General features: G+C 44.7%; 1 protein-coding gene across 5 annotated transcripts in view; it reads right to left on the bottom strand.

The window, feature by feature from the left end:
• USP42 (ubiquitin specific peptidase 42) overlaps positions 1 to 22,784 on the bottom strand; it is a 36,854-nt gene extending 14,070 nt beyond the window's left edge. For 2 of the 5 annotated variants that reach the window (XM_028706860.2, XM_028706862.2), the window contains exons 1-10: positions 22,608 to 22,784; positions 14,231 to 14,480; positions 12,700 to 12,903; positions 12,001 to 12,111; positions 11,349 to 11,451; positions 11,178 to 11,245; positions 10,988 to 11,058; positions 9,260 to 9,342; positions 8,169 to 8,280; positions 7,496 to 7,636 (exon numbers count right to left, since the gene is read on the bottom strand). In XM_028706860.2, coding sequence (XP_028562693.2) covers positions 7,496 to 7,636; positions 8,169 to 8,280; positions 9,260 to 9,342; positions 10,988 to 11,058; positions 11,178 to 11,245; positions 11,349 to 11,451; positions 12,001 to 12,111; positions 12,700 to 12,903; positions 14,231 to 14,471 — 1,134 coding nt within the window. In that variant the 5' untranslated portion in view covers positions 14,472 to 14,480; positions 22,608 to 22,784. Of the gene's footprint in view, positions 1 to 7,495; positions 7,637 to 8,168; positions 8,281 to 9,259; positions 9,343 to 10,987; positions 11,059 to 11,177; positions 11,246 to 11,348; positions 11,452 to 12,000; positions 12,112 to 12,699; positions 12,904 to 14,230; positions 14,481 to 15,932; positions 18,072 to 22,607 lie in introns of those variants that run through there. The other 3 variants (XM_028706863.2, XM_077918600.1, XM_028706861.2) reach the window with 2 other exon arrangements.
• Between the last annotated feature and the right edge of the window lie 2,116 nt (positions 22,785 to 24,900).

The raw sequence follows: 24,900 nt of genomic DNA, 5'->3' as shown, positions 1-24,900 counted from the left end.
ATATTACCATACGCCATATCCACTGATGTCTCCCAGTGTGATGTACTTAATTTCACGCATCAAAATTCCAGCAGCAGTATACACTGAATAATTTATATTCATAATTTCTCACGCTTCTGAGCAATGTAGGTGGTTGATTTCATATGCTCCAGATTCTAACATAGGGACAGGGGACTGGAAAGCACTAACATCAAGTGGATTTATGATATTTAGAAACAAAATGTCCCAATCTTAATTGAAAAATGGCACTCTTGGGACCAGGCAGCAAGAGAAAGCCTGCCCTCCGGTGGAAGAAATGTGAAAGAAGTGCACCATATTGCTGTACTACTAGTAGTTAAATGTGGAGATGACGTAAAGTTTGGCAGGTTAGCAAAAGGAACGGGAGGAATGCCCACAGGATTCATGTTTTAGAGAAGGCTTCCTTTTGAGCAAGATCTATGCTAGAAGTCCGTAGCAGGGATGGGGAACCTGTGGCTGTCCAGATGTTGCTGGGTCCAGCTCCCATCAGTCTGGGATGATGGAAACTGCACTGCAGCAACATCTGGAGGGTCCATGGTATGTTCCTACTGAAAGGCATAGGAAGTGGGGTGCAGCAGTGCACATACGTCTTGGACTAGGGAGACCCAGGTTCAAATCATCAGTCAGCTGTGACTGTCACTCTCTTAGCCCAGCCTACCTGCGGAATTCTTAGGATAAAATCACATATGTTGCTTTCAGCTCACTGGAGAAAAGGAAGAATTTAAGTGCAACAAATAAAACAGGACGATTCTGAAGTTATCACAGTCCATACTAGCCATTTAGTCCTCCCAAATTATTCCACGTCAGAAGGGCAGGATCACATTTCTACAGGCACAAGACAGTAATGCTGGATAGGTCAAATCGCATCCTACCATTATAAAGCCTGGACATTATTATGTTAATAAAACCCGTAAGATTTGTCCCAACTGTCTGAAATTTGGCAGAGAGGGTTATTTGTGTGTTAAGTGCCGCACACTGCCCACATTTCAGACGGGTTCGGTGCAAAACGTTTGAGATGTAGCAGCTTAAAGAATTCACCATTTGAGACAAATCTGGCTTCTTCCATTCATTTCTGCCAGGTATAACATACCTTCAGAGTTCTTGTTTTTTGCCCCTTTAACCGAGTCCAAAAATTCGAGGGAATAGCAGAGGCCTTGCCCTTCCTGTTTTGATAAAAACCCATTGTGTATTTATCAGCTTACACAGTTTTAAAACCTCAGTACATTTCCCAGCAACAGCAGTAACTACAAGGAAGCCCATGCTCAGAGCCTCTGTTCACATGCCCAGGTTGAGTCTCTTCCCTAAACAAAGATGGCCACCCTGCAGGGAGTTGGATTAGATGACCCCTTAGGGTCCCTTCCAACTCTATAATTCTATTCTATAACCATAAGGGGAGAAAGGCTGGTTGTGAACAAGTTTTTGTGTGTGTGGTGCCTGCAAGTGGCTATGCCTATAGTGACTAGACCACTTAGGGGGGATCTTTATTGCTAAGAATTGAGTCCACCACATCACATATTGATGAGATACTCAAGGCATGTCACCATGCAGGAAATGATCGAAGCGGTAATCAGAAAAAAGGAAAATAACTAAGGGCTACAGACAGTTAAGCTAAAAACATGATCAAGTATAAAGACAAGACATAGGCAGTTACACAGGATGAAACTGTTCAGGCTTATCACCACAAGAGACAAACATTATTTTTCATCCAAGATACTGCTGGATGCTATATTTCAATAGCTGAAATAAATGCATCCTGGGACTTGCAGCTGACAGCTAATTTTACTAACAAAACAGCATTTCAGACTGTTTTCGAACAATCTTACTTCAGAGGATTAGTATGAAGTTTCTAGTGTCTAGCATAAATCATCCTCTCCCCCCCCCCAAGAGTCTTGTACGATTTTGAAATTAGATTTTTTTGGCAGCACAAATAAATCTGTTGTGTTTATTCGGCTACTCAAACACCTTAACTGACAATACAACTGGTACATTACAAAATAAGAAAATGAATTGTGGGGGAACAGATATCTTGATCACGTTTATTCTACCTAGAAATGTACATTTTAAAGCATGTCAGCATTTTAAATTGGAGTCCATTTTGCTAACTGAAGGGAAAAAATGTTTTTACTTAGCTTGGTATTATTGCCAGATAGCCAAGTGCCACCAGTCCAAAAAAACCTACTGATTTTTCTTGCCACAGAAACTAGTCCTAGTTTCTCAACTTGCTAGTCCAAGAATTCCTAAACTCTGTTTAGGCTGGTACCACAGATTTTTGTAGATTAATTTTATACCCTGCTAACTGTATAATGATGTTTATAAATTATTGCTTTTACTGACAAAGACAAGTCAAGGCAAAAGACAATGCGTCTGGTTTGGATTCTGTGTGCAAGCTGAAGATCACATATCAGGAAGAAGAGATCAGAGGCATCCATTTCTGATTGACTAACCACAGCTACTTGTCAAGCTCAAATTCGGGGCATTCTTGTTTGAAGTCTACTTAGTTCAAACAAACCAGGATCAAACCATGGTTTATGAACCATGGGAGTTCTCCACGTCTGGTCATAACAGGCAACTGTGGTTTAATATTAAACGTAGAATCTTCCATTTAATCTCCTCTGGCGTGTGAAAGCAAGCCTTGCATATGAGCAGTTCATCACCGGTTGTCCTTCAGAAGCTGTTCAATCCCATCTTTCCTGACCACCAGCCATGCTGGCTGGGATCAATGGGAGTTAGGAGTCCAGCACCATCTGAAAGGCCACAGGTTCCTCATTCCTGGCTTAAGGAATCAGTTTTTCACACCGTGAGGAGGCTCACAGAAAAACAGCAATCTAGCAGTCAACAACTGTCAAATTAGAAAAGGCTACCACCAAGTCGACCAAATGAACTCCAGAATAAGTGGATTTTATACGCTTTCCAGAAGAACAGTTCTAAACCCGCATCAAGGACAGATTCCACAGCCCTGTGGCCATGACAATTAAGGCCCAGTTCCACGTGGCTGATATGCAATGAAAACACAAGGGAGCAGGGTCTGGCCCACAGAAGCACATGTTGGGAAAGGTGGTCCCTCACTCCGTAGAATCTGACCTTCAACTGAACCAGGAACATGAAAACCAAGTGAAGCTGAAATTTGTGAGGAGGCTTTGGAATCTGAGCAGAGGCAAGACTACTGCAGCAAAACAATAAGAGATGACAACCAGCTTCAAGGCAAGGAACGGGCTAAGAGGAACACAACAGAAGGATTTTCCTGTGTATCCAAGCAACAGACAGCTGCTTCTCTTTCCTGCTCAGAGAGAAAGCAATAGGATTATATACACAGTTACAATGAGCAGGGCCCTTTTCACCCAGCCACCATCCAATTACAATTAGTCCTTAACCTTGTATTGCTTCAACAACAGTCAAATTTCCTTATGCTACAGCTCAGGCTGAAAATCAATTACAGAGCAGTGGTGGCCAGACTTCAAGGTTTAGCGACCTTGTTTAGTATTCTTGTTTCACTAGAATCTCAAGGTCCACAAATTGGAGCCAGGTGCGAAATAGAGGCTGGAGGCTGCAGTGGTAGAACCAGAAGTAAAACGGTGGCGCTGAAAGTACAGCCAACTATCCGAATCGCTGTGTACTCCATGAGCCACACAATGAATTAAAGAAACCAGGATCTGCACTTGAGTTACTATGAATCAGGAATCCCAACACAAAACTAGAGCGGCAAACAATTTATATTTTATAGAAAAGCTTAAAAATAAACTTTTAAAAATGTGCATTTCTACCTGCTTTTGTTAACTGGGCAGGCTTCTCCAACCTGATGTCTAGATGTTGTTGGACTACAACTTAAATCACGCCTGACCAGTGGCCATGCTTGTTGGGGCTGATGGGTGTGGTAGTTTAAAACAAACTGTACGGCACTAGGCTGGGGAAGCCTGCTGCTGATAGTCAAGAGACCCTTGCTGACCCTCAAGCACAGAGAGATCTACCAGTACCTCCAAGACCCCCTTCTGCCACCCGATACAGAAGAATGTTCACTGCCCTGTGAACTCCATGTCTGCACACCAACTGCACATGGCAAACTGAATGCAGAGACTTGCAACTGCTGCTGCTGCCCCTACCACCTCCAGCAGGTGACTGCCCGAGACAGAAGAGGTTGTGCAGCTTTCCCTTCATGTCTCAGGTGTCTGGCAGCGGGGTTTCCCAGTTGGAGACAGGGATGGAAGCAACAGGCAGGCAAGCGAGGAGACAAGAATGCCAAGTGAGCAGCATTTGATATGCTGGCATGCCAGAGTCAGGTGTTGAGTGCAAAAAAACCTACGCTCCTTGTCCTCCTTGTACTGCCACAGCAGGATGCTTCTGAAGTTCTAGGATGAGGCTGACCCCCAACAGCGCAGACAGAAATGTATTCTAAAGCATGATGGTCAAAGCGATCTGAATACACATAAGCTGTGTTTGTTATCAGGATGGACAACATGTGTCTAAAGTCATTACCAGTCTACTTTGAATGTCTGCTTGTTTTCACCCAGATGCCTTTCACCCCTGTGGCTCAATTTGTTACCAGCCCAGCCCGGTAATGCAGGGATCCAAAACCCTGACCTTCCCAGTGCTGTTGGGTCTCTAAGGGACAGCCTGCCCTCAACCTTTCTTGGAGAGATCCAGGACTGGGCTCCAGCCTGCCTGCAGCATCTTCTAGCCCACTTGAGCCTTGCCTACACTGAGCTGTATACATCTAAATCACTGCACACAAAACAACTTCTGCAAAACTTCTCCTCTCCATCTACCCCCTGCACACCATCCCTAAATATTTTCCAGAGGGATGGGAGGAAGGGAGGCTGGGGAAGTCCCATCTCCTCCACACACAAACACACATACACACACACAATTTTTTAGGTGGATACAACCCACTGAAAACACACACAAGATGGTAGTGACACTAGGGGAGCAACACAAATCACAACCTCCTGGCATCACACAGATGCAGGGTGGAATCCACCCCCCCTCCATGCTTCATTTTCCTACCAAAAATAAAACCTGTTTCAGAAGTTCAGTGTTAATAATGAACAGATGCCAACTGTAAATAAATACTAGGAAAATAAATGCAAATAAATACTAGGCAAGCATCGCAGTCAAAGCGATTTAAATTTCCTCTTATTAAATAAAAGTAAAACAAGCATGATAAATTAAGTCACATTCTAGGGCATCAGAACATTTTCTGATTCAAATTGGCCAGTAATTTGCACAGGAAAATTTCCCAACTCAAAAAATTTCCAGAAAACCTGAATACCTACTAAAGAAAACAACTTGACACCACCTCAAACACATGCCTAACTGTTTAGTGAACAACTTGCCCCTGGGCTTGTATGATGACCTCAACATTATGGATTAATCAGCACTCCTGTGTTAGTATTTCGACTCTACTGAAATTGTGTTGTCTTCTCTCTGTTTGTAATGTCATGTTACGTTTGCGTGAAAACTTTTAGTAAATACAAATATATATCCAGAAAACCCACACCACTTATTTCCACCCCTCTCTTCTTTCAGGGTGGCAGATTCACAGAGCTGGATCACAAACGTTTCTGAGAGCTGCTTCAGAGACCATGTGGAATTCCAAGTCACAGGCCTACTGAGCTTCATAGTTGTCTTGCATGAACAGAAAGTATACCCCCCCACACACACACTTGTGGCTGAACATTGCAAGAGAAAATAAATAGTGGTGGACAAACTGTCTTCCAAGGAAGTATGTCCTAGTTGTCTGCCGTTTGCTGCACTTCTCATTCAAGAACTCCTAATAAACTTCCAAAGAACCCTAGAGTTCCCTGAAACATAGCGTGAAAACCACTACACTGAAAAACAGCCCTTTGCTTTTGCTAGTGGCCTTGCTTATGACATGGAACACAATATATTTTTTAGTTGCTGAAACCATCCCTGGCACTCTGTCCTGGTGCAATGACCTCCTAACAGCCCAGCTAAAACAGATGCAAACACCTAAAATTACAACATGCAAGTATTCTGCAGCAGCTGAGGGCTGCAAGAGGACTATTGAGATGTCTCTATAGGAAGAGAACATGTCCTTCCTTTTATCTGCCTCCCCTACCTAGCTTAGCATGTGTTACCTTTGTGTTACACCTAAGATATTTTGCCGCTGAGGCAAAGGATGAAACATGCCCCCCCCATACCAAAGCTGACCACAGTGGCAATTGAATATTACTAGCAATGGGATAGTAACCTGAGGACAGCAGACTAGCTTAGGGGATACAGCTCTGCCCTCTAACTCCTCACTGCCATCTCCTTAATTCTGGCTTATGTGGTCTGATATGGGTCTACCTAATGGTAAGGCTACCCCTGATTTTATTCTTCTGAAAATGAATTGGGAAAGGTATACATGGGGGTATCATGATTTATCCTTTCAACAAGTCTATGAGGCAGGTACATAGGAAAATAGGAAGCTGCCGTATACCAAGCCTTGATCTATCTACCTTGGTATTGTCTACACTGATTGGCAGCAGCTCTCCAGGATTTCAGATGGGGAGGCTGAGAGAGAGAGAGAGAGAGAGAGAGAGAGAGAGAGAGAGAGAAACAAAAACAGAAACAAATACAGAGAGAGAGAGAGAGAGAGAGAGAGAGAGAGAGAGAGAGAGAAAGAAAGAAAGAAAGAAAGAAAGAAAGAAAGAAAGAAAGAAAGAAAGAGGAAATTGCCCAGGGCCAATCAGCAAGTGTCTCACAGCTGAGTGGAGATTTGAACCCAAGGCTTCACAGTCCATTGCCAACACATTGTCCCTCCACACTTACTTGCTGGGAGTCCTCTGGAGCTCTCGGCTCCACAAGCACTTTCTTTCCTTTGCAGCAAACTGTGATCCAGATTGCATAGGTAGGCTTGTCTTTGTCTTTTGGTCAGGGGGTTGGACTAGCTGGACTTTTGCTCCTTTACAACTCTATGGTGCTGTGAAATTAATGGGAGGTTTTTGGGTAGTGCTAAGACTCAGCAGTGCAGAAGAGAAGCCCCATCTAGAAAGCAACAACAATGGGCCTCTTTCAAAAGGACAAAAAAAAGAGGGATAAAGGACAACCTTTTTACGGGAAGGGGCCAAAGGAGGATATATCACAAAAAGTGCCTGCCTGCAAACACACTGAGCAAAGACTTCAGTGCAAAGAGAAGGAAAAGAAATTCTTAAATGGAATTTTAAAAAACTGGCTGCATTAAAGGGAGAGGCAACAGAGTGGAGCCCCCTCTGTCAGCCGGACTGGGATCAGCTGCTGTTTAGTTCCTCCATTCCCAGAACTGTTTCCACCAGCAGCCAATCCACTAGGCTGAATCTGAGGGAGGAGGTGACTGCAAGGTTCCCTCCACTGCTAGCTGGTGCCTCCCCTCCCAGAATTCTCTCCTGCAGTGACAATTCCACATTACATAGTTTAATGTAACCAGTAGCGGACAGTTGATTCCTCTTCCCTCCCCATTCCTTTTTCCTCTTGTATCGTGACTCTTATAAATAATATTTACCTTTATATAGCAGTAGTAATGTCCTGCATGACAGCTGAAACCAGTATGTACCAAAACTGCATACAATGCATAAATAATTGGCTCTCCATTTGGCTGGGACATATATGGCCGAATGTCCAAATACTCAGGGTATTTCACCTCCTAAACAGAAATGAAAGGGGGGGAAACACTTGCATTTTTCTCAATTCAGCAGAACAAGGTTTTGGTATGAACATAAAAAGCCCTATACAGCTGAGGACCAAGTTACTTGGGAAACTGCCTTATCCCTTTTATCCCTAGTAGTTCACTGTGTTCTGCAGGACAGTTTCTCTTTCAGGCTCCCAAGGTATCAGAAGCCTGATCTGTAGCAGGTTGGAGCTGGACTTCTAATGTGGCCCCCTCTGTTCTGTGGGGATATTCCTGTCAGGATACAACAGGTGTCCACTATCTTTGCTGAAGGCAACTTTTGTTTCTAGAAACTTGGACGAAAAGATGTACACCTATATGTACATTCTGTGTTGCTTTTAAACCTATACTCTGCTGTTCCTGTACTATATCACTAGTAGTAGGATATAAAACCATTTTTATATCGTCCTTCACAATATTTGCTTCCAGGCTGCAGAATGCATTTTAACATGCGTCAATATTTATATCTGGGGCTATAAAATCCAATCCGGTTGTAGCACTGTGTTACCTTTGTAATTTTGCCACCACTGAAATTTGCGAACCGTTTCAAGGACAAGGTGAGTACGTTTGAAGCCCGATGTATTGTAAACCTCTTTGATGCAGGAACCATTTTTTTACACCTACAACATAAGCAGAGGACACCCAGTTCAGCTTTCGAGGCTATTTTCATTTGGTGTTATCCCATTTCCCGAAGTTCAAACAACTGCCTGCCCTATTTGAACTAGTATATGCAGGCTCAGATTTTCATAAATAAATTATGTCCATTCACAACAGCAGATTCAAGAAGGTTGGGGCAAAGAGAAAATAAAATGCCCCTGCCATTTCCTGCCTCCCACATGCCCTTTGAACCAGGCCAATGTCAAAGGTCAGCGTGGTTGGACACTTGACAGGGGGCCCATACCACAGCAGGGGCCCACTGACGAGAAACCCCAGGCTCCTGTCCTCCTCTTCACTGCCAGCTGCTTGTCACCTGCTGTGGGCCAGAGGGGACAAGCAAGGAAACAACAGTGGCGAGAAGGAAAGGTGCCACTGTTTGCTTATTCATTAGCCCTGTCTTGCAACCAACCGTGATGCAGAGGACCAGCAATGCCTCCAAACAACGGCAAGAAGATCCATGGGCTTCTGAAAACCTGGAGCCAGCGCTGTTCTTATTTTTCATTCATTCAACTTATATCCCACCCTTACCCCCAAAGGAGCCCAGGGCAGCAACGACATAAAATCTGGAAACATTTTAAAAAGCTTTATGAAAAACAGTTTAAGATATTTTCTCCTCCAATGGTTTCAGGGTTGCCAGGAACAGTATTTTTTAGCTGCTCTTCTAAATGCCCCATTCATTTGCTTCTGAGAATGGGGAGGAGAAAATACAACTTCCAGTTGTCCTCAATGAATTTGGATTGCTTTTAATACGCAAACAAGTGTCAAAATAAAGCTTGCTACACCACAGATCACTAAATATCAGGGATAAATAATTTAGCAAATGCCATTTTGCCCTGCAGTTGCACATTAAGTGAAAGCCAAACTCTTTTTTTAAACTATGTAAGATTCATATGACAAATTGGTATTTTATTACAGAGAAACGTTAAATTTATTTCTTCTTACTTGCTACATTTATAGGCATTTTCACCATCCAGCTGTTCTGGCTTGACAAACTGCTCCAGAGCTTTGTTAACACTTTGAGCTGACTAGAAAAAGAAGAAGAAGAGGAGAACTGAAGTGAGCGTCGCAAATAAAACTATTCCAAGCTAACTCTAGTTCATGGCAGAATCTTCACAGTGCATTTTAAAGGGAGACACTCTTCCAACTAGCAAATGCATTAATAAATGCATTAAATAAATCAGTGAATTAGGCATTCCAAAGTCATCTCTATCTATCATCCCCCAAAGTACAAACATTGTAAAATCATTTCCATGTTTTTAAACGACGGCATAAAACCATTTTTGCAGGGGGCATGCCACCTAAATACTTCTTGAAGTACTTCTTGAAGAAAATACTTCTTCAAACAATAAAAAAGTAAATTATCCAAGGGGACCTGCAACAAAACTGCAGAGTGCTCCTGCCCATTCTCCCAGTTTTCTGTTTCCCCTCCCGCAACAGTCAGTCAGCATTCCACAGCCAATAAGCATGCTCAGTCCTCACTGAGCTCTTTCTGAGTTCCTCTGACTCCTCCAAACCTTGGGGTTCCCCCAAAACAGCTCCATCTTGTGTGTGCATGGTTTCATTTTTGCTTCGTAAGCAAAGCTCACCCTAGAACACTAGAAATGGGAGAGAATGCCGGAACTCACGGCCACAAGGTATGCTGATGGCCACTAACATACGCAGAGGAAAGACCTGTCAATGTCTGTTAATTACAACAGCTATATGGAACCCTCCATGTTGAGAGGGAGATGATACCCCTGATTGCCAGTTGCTGGCAGGGAAGGCAATAAGAGGCTGCCTTCTTGCATTCATGCCATGCCTGTGGATTTCCTGGAACAATCTGGTTGGTCATTGTGGGAAGTAAGATGCTAAACTACTTGGCCCTTTTGGTCTAATGAAGTAGGTCTCGTGTTACAGGGAAACATTTACTTTTCATGCACGCAATGATGAAGACAGTTTTTGCAGTACAAGCCTTCATTGTGGGGATTGATGGGGACTCTCAGGCCTGGGGCCAAATGCGGCCCTCCAAGTATCTGTCTGGCCCACGGGACTCTCACATGCTCACCTCAAGTGCTTTTGTCTGGCTGGAATGTGCTCTTGAACTGTGATAATGGATTGTATCCAATTAAGCTCTACTTAGAGTAGACCCGTGGAAATTAAGCCATCTGTTAGCTGTGTCCATGGGCATAGCCAAGGGGGAGGGGGCAACTTCCTCCTAAATCAATACATATCTGAGGTTCTGCCCCCTTAACAAAAATCCTGGCTATGTCCATTACTTTCAATGGGTCTACTCTGAGTAGGACTAGCATTGGCTACAATCCAATGCTTCTTGCTTGCCTGGATGGAGGATGAAGAGCTGTGTGGGCAGAAACTGCTAACTATTGCTACAACATAATCTGTTGTGAAAAGTTAAGTGTCACATAGCTGCCTGATCCAATTTTTGCCTCTGGTCCCAACCCATCACTTGCATGTGGCTCCCAGAAAGCTGTACATGAAAGAATGTGGCCACTGGGCTGTAAAACGCACACACACACACACACCCCGCCGCCCAGCTTTACTGAAATGGAATGGAACTAACCCCATTGGCAGATTTCTTATATTTTGGAGTAGAAAAGCACATTCCTAATATAACCAAACTGCATTGCTGTTTGAGATTTAAACAAAGCTTTTTCTTTTTGCAAATTAGCATACCTTTATCTCCAATGTAACATCTAGGTATGGATCAAAAGTATCTGAAACTCCTTTGCAGTTCATACATTTTACTGAAAGGGAAAAAAAGAAGTTTAGAATAATATACAGTGATCGAAGCCAGAGTTCAACAGCACTCAAACAAGACAGATTGTCAACAATACGCTAAGATCTTGGTGTTTTAGGAACCTACCTCTAGATCTTAGGTATCCTCCAAATATTTGATGAATGAATGTGGTAGCTTGGGTATGTCTGTCCAATCTAAAAACAAATCACAGAAGTAGACAATTTAGGTCAAAAGAGATTTCACAAACACAGTAATAGTTCCGGGGGGTGGGGCTGTATTACTCCAGGTACAACTTACTTGTTGCTACCATTCAGACACGCTTTCTGCATAGCATCAACGGTGTACCGTAGAAATTCGTGTGCATCTTCCTGATTGCCAAAACGGAAATGTTTTGCTATTCCTAATATGCAAAGAAAGAAGTTACATTGAATATATCACCTAAACCAGAGGTGGCAAAACATTTTGGCCCAGCAGACCAGATCTTTACCTCCCCTCACCCAGCAGGCCAACTTTTAACAGGTGGGTGGAACCACCCATCTGATGTCAGCTGATGCAAAGAGTTCAATCTTGCTTTCCCCAGGCAATGGCTGTGTGGGGCTGTCAATCCAGCCACGTCTCTACCAGCCCACATCTGACATCACATATGACATCAGGTGTGGGCATGGTTTTGGAAAATGGCCTGGTGGGCCAAATTTGGTCTGTGGGCTGAGAGTCCCCCACCCCGATATAAAAGTCAGGCTTACACAACCTGCAACTTACCAAACTGAACTCAAACCCATCGGGGCACAACATCCCTCCTGTTTTTGTTGCCTGCCTAAGACGGCAAGGCTAGGAAAGTTGGTAGGCTACAATATATGGCTTTACGCTGTGGTGGGTTTTGTGGTTTACATGTCATGCAGACGCTATGTAGTTTAAAGCATACTAGATGTCAAAGAAGATAAACGCTTACGTCTAAGATCATTTATGACAGGCATAGGCTTGATGACATTGCCGGAGTTTGAAAGCGCCTGGGTGATGTGACCTTGCATGGTGCACATCATGCAAAATCCTTGTTCGTGACCTGAAAAGAAAGGGGGGCAGGGGGAAAATACCCATCCTGTATTATAAAACAAACAATTGGACAAACCTTTTTGCAGCTTACAAAAAGCAGTCAGTCAAACAAACAAACAAACAAACATTGCTTCAAAGATAAGTCATTGCAATTGCTTCAAGGAGCAAAATTATTTAAATCCAAGGGGGAAAGGGATGAATTTTTAAAAGGACACATATTATATGCAATTATCTCCAAAACAAGCAATAGACACCACTCTCAACATCTAACAAATCCTGAGCAGCTTTAGTAAGCAAAGCAATTCTATATGATATGTGTGAGGCCTAACAAAAATGGGCTGGTTCTCACCCACCTGCCTTCATTCATACCTATAATTTGAGCAGCACTTACAGCTCAGGATAGTAAAAACACAGGGGTGTATACTCAAGAGTAGATCTACTGCAGTTAAAAGGCACGACTAACTTAGGTTCCATAGGAACTGCTTTACACTGCTTTTAACTTAATAGACCATGTTCTTAAGAAGCCTGCCATATTTAGAATCATAGAATATTGTCCACATTTTTAGAGAAAGTGTGACAAACGTTAAAATATACTCACAGGTTTTGGAGTGTTCATGGGAAAGCATGTAGTTGGCAAGAGGTGGGGTGTAGGTCAGACATTGCAGTGCAGAGTTGAGGAAGCATGTGTTGCCAAGGTTTTGGAGACCGGCTCCAACTCTGTGTGTTTTTTGCCATTTCAAGCATATCTTCTCTGCCGGAAAGAGGACCTTCTGCGGGGCAGTAATGCCGTCACCAACAGCGGCTGAAGACCAAAGACACATTTTAAAGATACTGAAGCAATTTAAGATTTTGAAAGAATGATTACTCAAAGATCGAATTTTAAAATTCAGAACAAAGGATAATGATGTTTGGGAAGCTCCAGCTAAAAGGTGGCCCAGGGTATGTGTGGAACCACTTTTAAATAAGTAATTTACAATAGTAAAGATAAAGAAAAAGCCCATTTTAATTACCTTCCTGATCTGAATGCTGTATCTTTTTAGTGTTAAAAATGTTAACTATTGAAGAAATCTTAGGTGATTAATAGTATTTTGTATTTTGTTCTACTGATATACTGGGCATGCGTATCACAGGTTTTTCTCCTTTTTTTCACATTTCTATTCCACCTTTCCTCCAAGGAGCTCAAGGTGGTGTACATGGTTCTCTTCCTTCCCATTTTACCCTGACAACTCTGTGAGGCAGGCTAGGCCGAGAGTGACTGGCTGATCCAAGGCTACCCAGAGAGCTTAACAGCTGAATGGGGATTTGAACTCTGGTCTACTAGTCCAACACTCTGACCACTTCTTCACACCAGCGCCACAAAAGAAAAGTAGCATTTTCTCTGTTTATATAGAATGTGCATGTGTATCTTAGCAGGCAGCTTCTTAGAAGAGGCGCCCTCTTCTTTCCTACACAGGAAAGAATGCTTCTCAATATTATGCTTGCCAGTTTCAGGTTTTTAAAAAACGAATATTGAAAAACACTATTACGACGCATAAAAATCTTCTTAATCATATCCTCAATCAATACCATTTTTAATGTGCTTAATGGTTCATCCCAACTGCTAACTGTGCCTTGTTTATAGTTACCAAGGTAACTGTGGCATAACTACTTCAATAGGAGAATATGGCTTTCTCCTTTGGCTCTTGCCACAGGTGGAACAAATTTTCAAAAATTAAGGTTGCACGAGTTGCACAATAGGCTTAAGAACGTAAGAAGAGACTGATAAAACATGCCAGTGGCCCATCTAGTCCAACACCCTGTTCTCACAATGGCCAACCAGATGCCTCTCCTGGGAAGCCTGAGTGCAATAGCCATCTCCCCGTCCTGCAGTTTCCAGCAACTGGTATTCAGGTGTATTCTGCTTCTGACAATGGAAGTAGCTTGCAAATCCAAGTGCTCTGGTTGCTGTGTTTTACTGCTTAGTGTTCGTTTTAATTATTGTGCATTGTATTTTTCTCTTGTTTGTAATCAGACCAAGGAATGTTTATTGATGGGTGAGCATGTGAATTTCATAAACAAAATAAAATCGTAAGAAGCTTCAGTGTGTATTCTCTTTTTTCTCTCTTTGTTAATAGAGCAGCTTTACTTACACAGATCCTTCTGAGCCGAGGGCTTGGATTTATCAGGTACTGATGAATTAGAGTACACTGCAGCTCCTGGCACTGGCCCCAAAGATATTTTGTGTTTTGGAGCTTCTAAAGAAGAAGACACAGCACCCCATCCTGCAGAGCCCGAGTCCATTTCTCCAGAAGCTGGTGCCACGGAGCTGAAAGGCTGTTTCTCAGAAGCCGAAGGCTTTGAGGACTCAGACGTCTTGTCAACTATGGTCATTGTTCATCTCTGTAAAACAGAGAGAGAGATGGAGAGAAAGAGAGAGAGAGAAACATATCGTGGATGAACGGCAAAAGGAGTAGAAATCTTGATTCACTTTCTAAATAGACAACACACAGTTCTTTTTATACATGACGGAAACTCAAGCAAAGAAACGTGAACTCCTCAAACAAAAGAAATGGACTGGTCCTTTGGCCATAGCATAATGTTCCCAAGTAGCACCCACGCACATAATCTCTCTTGAGACAGTCGCTCGGTGTCTCGGAGTGGCCACACGGGGCTGGTCTGGCTGCCCCAAGAGGTGCTTCTACAGCTCCCCCAACCTCTCTGGCAAATACACAAATCCATTGTGATGACCGCAACCTAGGTTTAAGGTGCCATTTGGCACCTAGCTTATATATTTGAGCTTCTAACACTGCTGCAAGGTCAGAAATGATGGCTCACTTGGTTTTTCAAGGAGGCTGCTTGCAACTCAGTAGGTGTCCTGCATAAAGTGACAAGGTCCTTCAGCATCTGTGCATTGTTTTCAGAGAACACTAAGGCTTCCATGTAGGTGACAGATTGCAAGATTCAGTATGGCCTAAGGCATGTGTGAGTATCAGCAGCACATTGGAAAAGAAAAAAAATCCCACCTTGCCAGACTGGATTGACCCTAATCAAGCATTTAAGAACCACAAGCCCCTCTTTTTGCCATGCCTGTTTTCATAACACGTTAAATAACTGATGTTATTTTTTATAAACAAGTTGCATACAACTAAGTACTGTATTTTTCGCTCTATAAGACGCACCAGACCACAAGACGCACCTAGTTTTTGGAGGAGGAAAACAAGGGAAAAAATATTCTAAATCTCAGAAGCCAGAACAGCAAGAGGGATAGCTGCGCAGTGAAAACAGCAATCCCTCTTGCTGTTCTGGCTTCTGGGATAGCTGCGCAGCCTGCATTCGCTCCATAAGACGCACACACATTTCCTCTTACTTGCCATTGCACATGACATTGTGTGGCATGGCAGTTTCTTTGGATTAATGCTTCCCCCCCCCCCCCCGGGCAATAAAAGTATTCCAGTTCCGTAAATGGCCGCTTCAATCTCTAGATATAGGGGGTGAAGGGAGGAGGAAGAACTAGCTTAGTTGCAACATCCTTGGCCAACCCTGGCTCCTAGTGGATGGTGGGCCAAACAGCACCATCCGTCTACTTGATGATGCTGATGTTCACAAGGCTCTCTGTGTTAATATTAGTCTCAGAATTAATTGTCTGTCTCCTATCAGCCTACCAATTGAGCCTGACCATGGCAACATGCTGCAGCCTGCATTATCCCAGTTCCCAACTTGGAAAGACGGTGCTGCATTGCAGGAGATGCCAAATTTATGGCTCTCCCAATTCCTTCTGGCGTTAACGTCAAAAGAGGGTACGGTCACACAGCTACCCTAGCACTGCATATCCTCATTTAAATAAATACATACATGCTGCACTAGAGCTGCTGCCATCCATATGATATTTTCTGTCTTGAAGGCTGAAAAGTGGGGAGAGTACACACAGCTGCAATAGTGCTATAGCAGCTCTGATTGTGACACTGTCTTTCGGCTGTAAAAGGCTAAAATAAAGAGTAGTAGTGCTACACTACTCCGGGCAGAGGAAACCAATTGCAGCATGTGCTAGTTTGGCTTGCAATTCAACTGCTGGCATGCGCAATTTCTTCGTGTGCTAAGAGAATGGCACACGCAAGGCTGGACCAAAGAAAATATTATAGTAATGCAGCCAGTAATGTCCCACCAGTGCATATCATTTTGAGTTTGGGAGGGAAGCAGAGAGAGGGAGGATCCAGCAGGCAGGAAGAGCCCATGTTAGTGAAAGGAACTGCTGGAGAGGGCTAACTGTAGCATGTACTATACTAACTCCCTACTGTATTTTGAAACCAGAGAGATCTTAAGCAAATCTAATCTCTCTGGGTGTCTAGATCAACACAAAGCCCAGAGATTGGCTTGACAGTAACTGAGAACTGAAGGTTACTGGAAGTGTTTCACACATATGAGGTTACATAAAGTAAATCTAACAGCTTTCATTGCTCTGTTAAACAACACATTCTCAGAGCTCCCTATTAAATCTGGCTTCCTTTTGGAATTACAGGGCTCAGGTTACCAAAATTGCCCAATAACGTAGCAGAAACATACTGAGAAGCACATCTCTGCGCCAACACTAAACATGCTTAAGTATTTACTCATTTCCTGCATGTGCCTGTTCGTTCTTAATTGGAATAGCAATGAAAGAAGAGCACATCGGAAGCACAATTCTCTTCCCCCTATTAACTAGGAAAAGGTACAATGTGAAAGGGCGCGGGGAGGAAGGGGCAGAAGGTCAAGGAGCCCTCAATGTACAAATAAGTCAGTAACACAATTGCTGAGCAGGAGTTCACTTGCAAGTCATCTGAGAGAATTGTTTATAGAAGAGAATGAACACAGCAGCCAAAATTCATTTGGAAGATAGTAAACTACAGTCCAAGTGCATCATTCCGGAGGTGCCTGGAGCAAACGTAGTAATAAGAGACAACTCCAAAACTGTCAACTGCTCAGATAAGATTATCCGACAACAAACACAGATGCGAATCCAGACAAAGAGAACGTTCCATTAAGCAGCGGGGTGGGGCAGGGGGGAAGAGGAGAAAAAAAGAGGTTTATCATCTTTTCTCCTCTAGGAAACAAGGATGCTTCACCACCACTTGGGAAATGTAACAAAAATGAAAAAAGGCAAAGAGGAAATTGTCACAAAAGTAAAGAGTGAAAAGTAATTCTACAGCGCAGTAGCTGTGATTCACTATTTACACAAGCACTTTCTTGTTAAAATGGCATGGCTCTCAATACTGTTGCCAACAACACATTAAGAGAAAATATTTATGACTCCTAATAAGCCACAGAATGTGGTGTGTACCTAAATGGTACCCAATCAGCGACTAGTGTTGTGTAACTTCCATTGATTTCAATCGGGTAGGACCTGCAGGTCTTACACAATCCTACGTGACTGGATGGTGAGTTACTTCACATGGGCATACTTACTGGCAAGTAGGCCTTACTAAATTCAGTGAGACTTGCTCCCAAGACAACAGGCCTAAGATCAGCTTTCATGGGAGAGGTCTCTGATCTGACTTAACAAGCCATACTGCTCTGCTTCCAGTTCACTGCTCCCTGGGAGTAGCAATCAAACCAAGAAGTGGGCAGGCAGCTTATGACACATGCTGTGTCTCCCCAATCTCAGCCTATACAACACTGACCCAGGTAGCCACCGGTCAAGGCACTGACCAGACCTGCTTAACTTCAGCAAAGGTCCTGCATCATGTGCCCTCAGATAATGCCCTGGGACTAGTCTAATCACCTGCTTCATAGCAGGACTCTCAGCTTCTGTAGGTCAATCTATCCAACGTAGAATACAATACAAAGAACAGGAAGATGGTTGCATAGCAGTTAGCTCCTGATGACTCAAAGCAAGTAAGACAAATGGCATGCACTATATAGCAATGACAAACCTAGACAGCATCTTAAAAAGCAGAGGTATCACCTTGCCAACAAAGGTCCGTATAGTTAAAGCTATGGTTTTCCCAGTAGTGATGTATGCAAGTGAGAGCTGGACCATAAAAGAAGGCTGATCGCCGAAGAATTGATGCTTTTGAATTATCGTGCTGGAGGAGACTCTTGAGAGTCCCATGGACTGCAAGAAGATCAAACCTATCCATTCTGAAGGAAATCAGCCCTGAGTGCTCACTGGAAGGACAGATCCTGAAGCTGAGGCTCCAATACTTTGGCCACCTCATGAGAAGAGAAGGCCGGCCCCCACAAGGTCTGAGGGACAGTAGACTGGCCCCCTGCTGAAAAAGTTTGCTGACCCCTGCTATAAACATTGAACAAAACAATATTACAGGGGTAGGAAACCTGGAACCCTTTTTATGTTGTTGGATGCCAATTCCCATCAGCCTCAGTCAATGGGTAATGGTCAGGGATTATGGGACGTGTAGTCCAGCACTTCTGGAGGGCACAGGGTCCCCATCCCTGTAACAAAACTGACCAATCTGAGAAAATTGCAGGGGCCAACATTTATGCTTTTTAACAAGTTCAATAAATTGCAATGCATCAAGTGTTTAGAATTTATTTCCTGATAATTTAAGGCAGATACAGACTGGAGGAGGGGGTTAATTGTTTTTGTTTTTATTGGGTATTTTATGTTTTTTATCTTGTATTTTTATTTTGAAACCGCCCTGATATTTACAGAGGAAGGGTGGTACACAAATAATAATAATAATAATAATAATAATAATAATAATAATAATAATGGGAAATTATATTTTATAATAGCATAGCAGGTGGATGGATAGATGGCTCAGCTATAAACTTCAGTAACATTTAGCAACAGGTAACTGCCCAATTTTCAGTCTGTTTGAAGAAATGTTGTACACCACATTTACAAGGGCACACCTTACAATAAAATCAAATACCTTAATTGGAAACATCAGGTCTCTCATTAAAAAGCTGTAATTATTTTCAGAACACCGACCATTAAGAATGTAAAGTCCCAGCAATTACCCCCAGTAGTTCCATTTTGTTTTACTTTTTTTGGATTCAGAACCTCTCTGCACAAGCCCTGTCTCTCCCCCCACCCCCCCACTGGCCGCCATTTCTGTTCTCAATTATTTATTCTCCCCAGCTTCTTGTTTCCGTTCCCACACAATTGTCGACCTTGTGCCTAAATCTTTCAATTTAATTTCACTATGGTCTTTTACAACAAAGTTAACTGGTTCTTCTAACATATTCCATTCCGAAAGAAGCAATTTACTTGCAAAGAGGCAGCTCTGTGTGTTTTAAAGGTGCCTTCAAGATACATTTGTGTTTGCAATTTTATACTTACAAAGCATCGTTTATGCCAGGAGAGCCTAAAGTAGTATGTTTCCAGCTACTGAAGCTATAAAATGGGTTTTTAGTAGGGGGCGTGGTAGTCAGTACACACAGAAGGTAGAATATCTGTAAAATGTCTATCTCCCCTATCCCTGGAAATTAATATTACTGAAGGTAGAAGCATTTGATACATTCCTCCCTGGGGAAGGTGGATTTTGCAAGGAACAGAAGAGGCATATTGATACTTTCCCTCCCAGCTCTACTACACAGGAATCTATTGTGCTGCTGCTATAATATCATTCATGCCAAATACAGAGCAACGCGGCTCTGATGTCAACATGTCACACAGCCAGCGTGCATACAGAAAATGTCCATGCGGGAAACAAGATTCGCCGCCCTTGTTCAAACCCAGCAACAGCTGCTGCAACATGTCTAATCAGATGTGGCAAAAGGATGAACTGGACTGAAAAGGTGGACACGTAAGCTATGGACCTAAAAGATGCAAAAGGACCCGGGTCTCTGTTAATTCCCATCCCCACCACATCAAAGCCCGATTTCCAGACACAGGGGGAAGAATGAGAAGAAGGGAAAGTACAGGAATCACTCATTTGAGAAGTAGTGTCCATGGCAACCAAGCAAAGGAAGTAATACTATATAGAGAATGACAGGAGACTTTCAAACCCACCCACCCCTTCAGCAGCAAGGGGGAGGGGCATGAGCAGGGGCACCAGAAGGAAATGGCAAAGTGAAGACCATCTTACAAATCAGAGGGAAATAAGATATGGGCACCCACAGGAATTTTTCCAAGGGAGAGGAATAAACATATATACATAATTGAAAGGTGAAAGCAGGCAAGTTTCTCACAAAACAAATGAGAATATCTCTGGTTCTACAAATATTTTATTTATTATTTGGAGCATTTGTATCCTTGCTCTTCAACCAAAAAGGCCCTCAGACTGATTTACATACAATCAAAACAAGACAGTCCCTACCCACCTCTCTCTTTTTTTTAACCACAACAGCCCACATGATACACAAGGAGAAAGGAACAGGCAGGCAGAGGAAAATAAAATAAAGAAAAAGTTACATTTTTCTTGGTAATGGAATAATATTTTTTTTAAAAATCTCAAATAGTAAACGTCTCAAGAGATGTGCATCTCTTGAGAAGTACAAGAAAGAGTGTTTATTACATCATTACAACAGGCACCAATTTCTAAAGAGTTGTTTCTGTAATGACCAGCTGGCACAAGTCTGGGCCTTATGTCCCCAGATGACAGCTGAGGGGAGAGGGAGGCCTGATGGAGCTGACCTGTCACAGAAGCTGATGAAGCTCTCAAACTGCTGGAAGGGCTGCACTTCTTTTTTCTATAAGAAAGCTGACAATCTGGGGCTAATGGTCGGTTGTGTGGGGACTGCCCCCCCCCTTTACCCCATGTGGACAGCCAAAGTGAGGAAAAAAGACAATGTAGGCTACTCACAAACTGGGAAGGAAATGGGAGAAAAAGCAGTACAGTGGTACCTCAGGTTAAGTACTTAATTCGTTCTGGAGGTCAGTTCTTAACCTGAAGCACCAGTTTAGCTAATGGGGCCTCTTGCTGCTGCCACGCCGCCGGAGCCCGATTTCTGTTCTTATCCTGAAGCCAAGTTCTTAACCTGAAGCACTATTTATGGGTTAGCGGAGTGTGTAACCTGAAGCATATGTAACCTGAAGCGTATGCAACCTGAGGTACCACTGTATATATGGGACCAAGAAAAGAGGGAATTCTGTAATTGCCTCCCCCCCCCCCCATGGGAGGTCAGAGGAAGCAAGGCCCCTGCTCCACACTAAAGCTCAAGTCCTTCCTAGAGATGGAATTAGACCATGGGTAGGCAAACTAAGGCCCGGGGGCTGGATCTGGCCCAATCACCATCTCAATTCGGCCTGCGGACGGTCCGGGAATTGACATGTTTTTACATGGGTAGAATGTGTCCTTTTATTTAAAATGCATCACTGGGTTATTTGTGGGGCATAGGAATTTGTTCATCCCCTCCCCAATATAGTCCGGCCCCCCACAAGGTCTGAGGGACAGTGGACCGGCCCCCTGCTGAAAAAGTTTGCTGACCCCTGTGTTAGACAGCTACGATGCACACACGAAACCATGCTGAAACAGAGAATGGAAGAGTGGGGCAAACTATTCAAAAGCCTTCTGACAACCATACGCACAGAGCGAAGTGCACACACACAAAGAATTGGATGTATAATACCCATACTTCTCTGCCAAAGCAAAATGACTATATACGTATATGCAACACACACACACATGCACACACTAATACCCTAAAAACCAAATGTACATACACCTCTCTGAATGTACATAACACCAGTGGTGTGAAACGCACGCTTTGCACCCCCAATTATATATAAAATGTGCATAGGAACGTATATATGCACACACACACTTGCCAGTATACAGACACACACTGAAAGAAAACCAACTTTATGCGGACGTGTGTGTATACGACACCAGAAATACACACAGTAGTACACAGACATAAAACACAGGTACATATACACACCTCTTTCCCTCCAAACCACCCAACTGCCTTCCCTTCCCTTCCCTCTCACTAGCCCCCCCCCCCAAACCATATAAGCAGCAAAGCGGGATTGAAGGGGGGGGGAGAGAAAGCATTTCACAAGCTCCCCCCATTTCTCCCCCCGCCACAGAAAACAAGCCCACGCACGTATCACGGAGCCCATCCCCCGCGGATCTCCAACGCCCCAAACCTCGGGCCCCATAATGCCTCCACCCCCAGCCCCCACTAGCACTGTGTGAGCGCGGGGGCGGCGTTTGCAAGAGGAACGGGGGCTGCTGGGGGGGGCGAGGCGGGGGTGGGGGGGCCGGAGGTCACCCCGGGGCAGAGATGCCTGAGGAGCGGGGGGGTCGTGAGAGAAAGAGAGAGAAAGAGGGGAGGCAAATGGCAGTGGGCGGGGCGGGGCCAGGACACGCATGGGCCTAGTGGGGAGGCGGGAAGGGAAGCGCCGGGAGAAAAAGCGACGGGCGGAGGAGGCGGCGGCTGAGGAGACGAGGAGGGGGCGCTCCCGCAGCAGCAGGGGGGCGGGAACGGGCCGCGCCGAGCAGCCCCGGCCCGGGGAGGGACGGAGGGGGCGGCCTAGCCCGGCGCGGCTCCCCGGCGCAGCCCATCCGGCCCCTCGCCCGCCCTCTCCCGCTTTCCCCCCTCACGCTCCCGCCGTCCCCCCTCAGCCTTCCCCGCTTCAGTTACCTGGGACGGCGCTGCCGGCTCCCCTTTCGCCTCAGCCCGGCCGCTCCGCCTCCCTCCCCTCCTGCTCCTGCTTTGCCCGCGTCGGGGAACAATGACGTGCCCCGCTCCGCCCGGCCTCTTGCATCCGGGGCCCCGGCGAAGGCCGGCGCGGCTCTGGGTCACACAGGGACCAGCGCCGCCCCTGCGGCTTCGACAGGGGGCCGGCAGGGGGCGCTGCGCTCGCCGGCGTCTGTTTTAAAAAAGAGATGGAGGGCGGGGCAGGGGCTCGGCGGAACTGCGGGTTTAGGGGCGGTCGGCAAAGAGGCAGGAGGAGGCGGCGCCGTCGCCGCCGCCGCTGCGGCGAGGGGCGGTCTCAAAAGTGCGAGCCGCGAGTGGAACGCAGACTCGGAGTTCGGTTGCGGCTGCTGTTTAACGGGGTGTTTGGGTTGTTTGTTTTCGCGCAGATCGGCGGTTCTGCGCACGCCTTGGTCGGAGGCAAGCCCCGCTGATCTCACTGGGGCTTCCTCCCTCTGTGTGCCTTGCAGCCTTAACGGTGCAGCCCTAACCATGGCCCCACATTTAAAGCAACACGTGGCTTTCCCTCCAAAGAATCCCTGGGAATTGTAGTTGAGAGATGTTAGGAGACATCCTATCTCCTTCAGTTTGGAATTCCCAGCGCCCGTGAACTACAATTCCCAGGGTTCATTGGGGGAAGGTATGTCTGTTAAAGGGACGTGGGTGGTAATGTGGGTTAAACCACAGAGCCTAGGGCTTGCCGATCAGAAGGTCAGCGGTTTGAATCCCCGCAACGGGGTGAGCTCCCGTTGCTTGGTCCCTGCTCCTGCCAACCTAGCAGTTCGAAAGCACGTCAGAGTGCAAGTAGATAAATAGGTACCACTCCTGCGGGAAGGTAAACGGTGTTTCCGTGCACTGCTCTGGTTCGCTAGAAGCGGCTTAGTCGTGCTGACCACATGACCTGGAAGCTGTCTGTGGACAAACACCAGCTCCCTGGCCTATAGAGTGAGATGAGCACCACAACCCCAGAGTCGTCCGCAACTGGACCTAATGGTCAGGGCTCCCTTTACCTTTATGTCTGTTAAAAGTGGTATGGGAGTGCTTTAAGTGGGTGATGAGGATGCAACCTGAGTCTGCTAGGGTAGTGGGTTTAGGATTGTAGCCCAGAAGGCTCTTTCTCATTTCTTCACCACCGCTGCCACTGAAGCTGCTATTATGTGGAAGAAATATAACAGCAGCTGTCGAAAATCTTTGGACCTCCAGGTACTGCTGAACTAAAACTTGGACCATAAACCACTGATGATGGGAGTTGTAGTTCAGCAACATCTGGAGAGCCAAAGGTTCCCCACTCATGGTATATAGGATTGCAGCCTTACTTCAAAATGTAGGCAAGACCTGCTGCAGTTGGGGACCCTGCTGCTCTGTCAATGCCTCTGATTATGCTCAAGGAGAGATTTGAACAGGTACATTTTCTAAAGCAACTGGGAATTTTCTAAATACCCAGTGGGGTTGTAAACACTAGTCTTTGTCAAGAAACACAGGAAGCTACCTTGTAACTGGGCCAGGCCATTGGTCCATCCATTTCAGTGCTCCCAGGAGGGTGTGGGGCAGCAGGGCAAATCTTTTTAGCTGCAAATGTTTCCACGTTTTTGTAGGAGAAATCTGTGCAATTATTTCAGCAGGTCATGCAAAACTATAAGGTCATAAAGAAGGTGGAGGTGCCCCATGTTTGATGACTAGCACAGACAAATGACACCCCGCTGAACCAGCTCTACAGATGGCCCAATATTCTACAACTACTCCACAAGTACCTCGTTTTCAGACGGGGGAAATGGTAAAGATTTTGGGCTGTAGAATGGTATCTTGTGGATACAGAGAAATTCACATTTTCAAATCGTAGCACTTCTAAAGTGTCTAAAAATAGCACCCAGCAGGCACACTCTTTGAAAGCAGAAAGGTTTTGACAGGGTACAAAAATCTCGAGGAAAACCATGGTGAGTGAAACATCAAGGTGAACAAGAGTATCCATATGGAAACTTTATAATGGATCATGAAAAGGCACAAGCCATTAGCTGTAATGTTCAATTACCAGGGCCTGAAAAAGATATGTTCTAATTAGTCACTTCTCAGTTTGCTATCAGAAGATTTCTTGAACCAAATATGCCCTAGTGAAACTGATGGCCCTATTAGCTTGACACAGATGGCTATGCTGAGTAAAGCACTGCTTGTCTTTAGATTTGCTAGTGGTGGTGGAGGGAAAACCACACGCAAACAAAAATCAGTGGCCATCTTTTCTTTG

This window comes from Podarcis muralis, chromosome 14, assembly GCF_964188315.1.
Source record: "Podarcis muralis chromosome 14, rPodMur119.hap1.1, whole genome shotgun sequence".
Classification (NCBI taxonomy): Eukaryota; Metazoa; Chordata; class Lepidosauria; order Squamata; family Lacertidae; genus Podarcis; species Podarcis muralis.
This window is presented reverse-complemented; position numbering and strand designations above follow the sequence as displayed.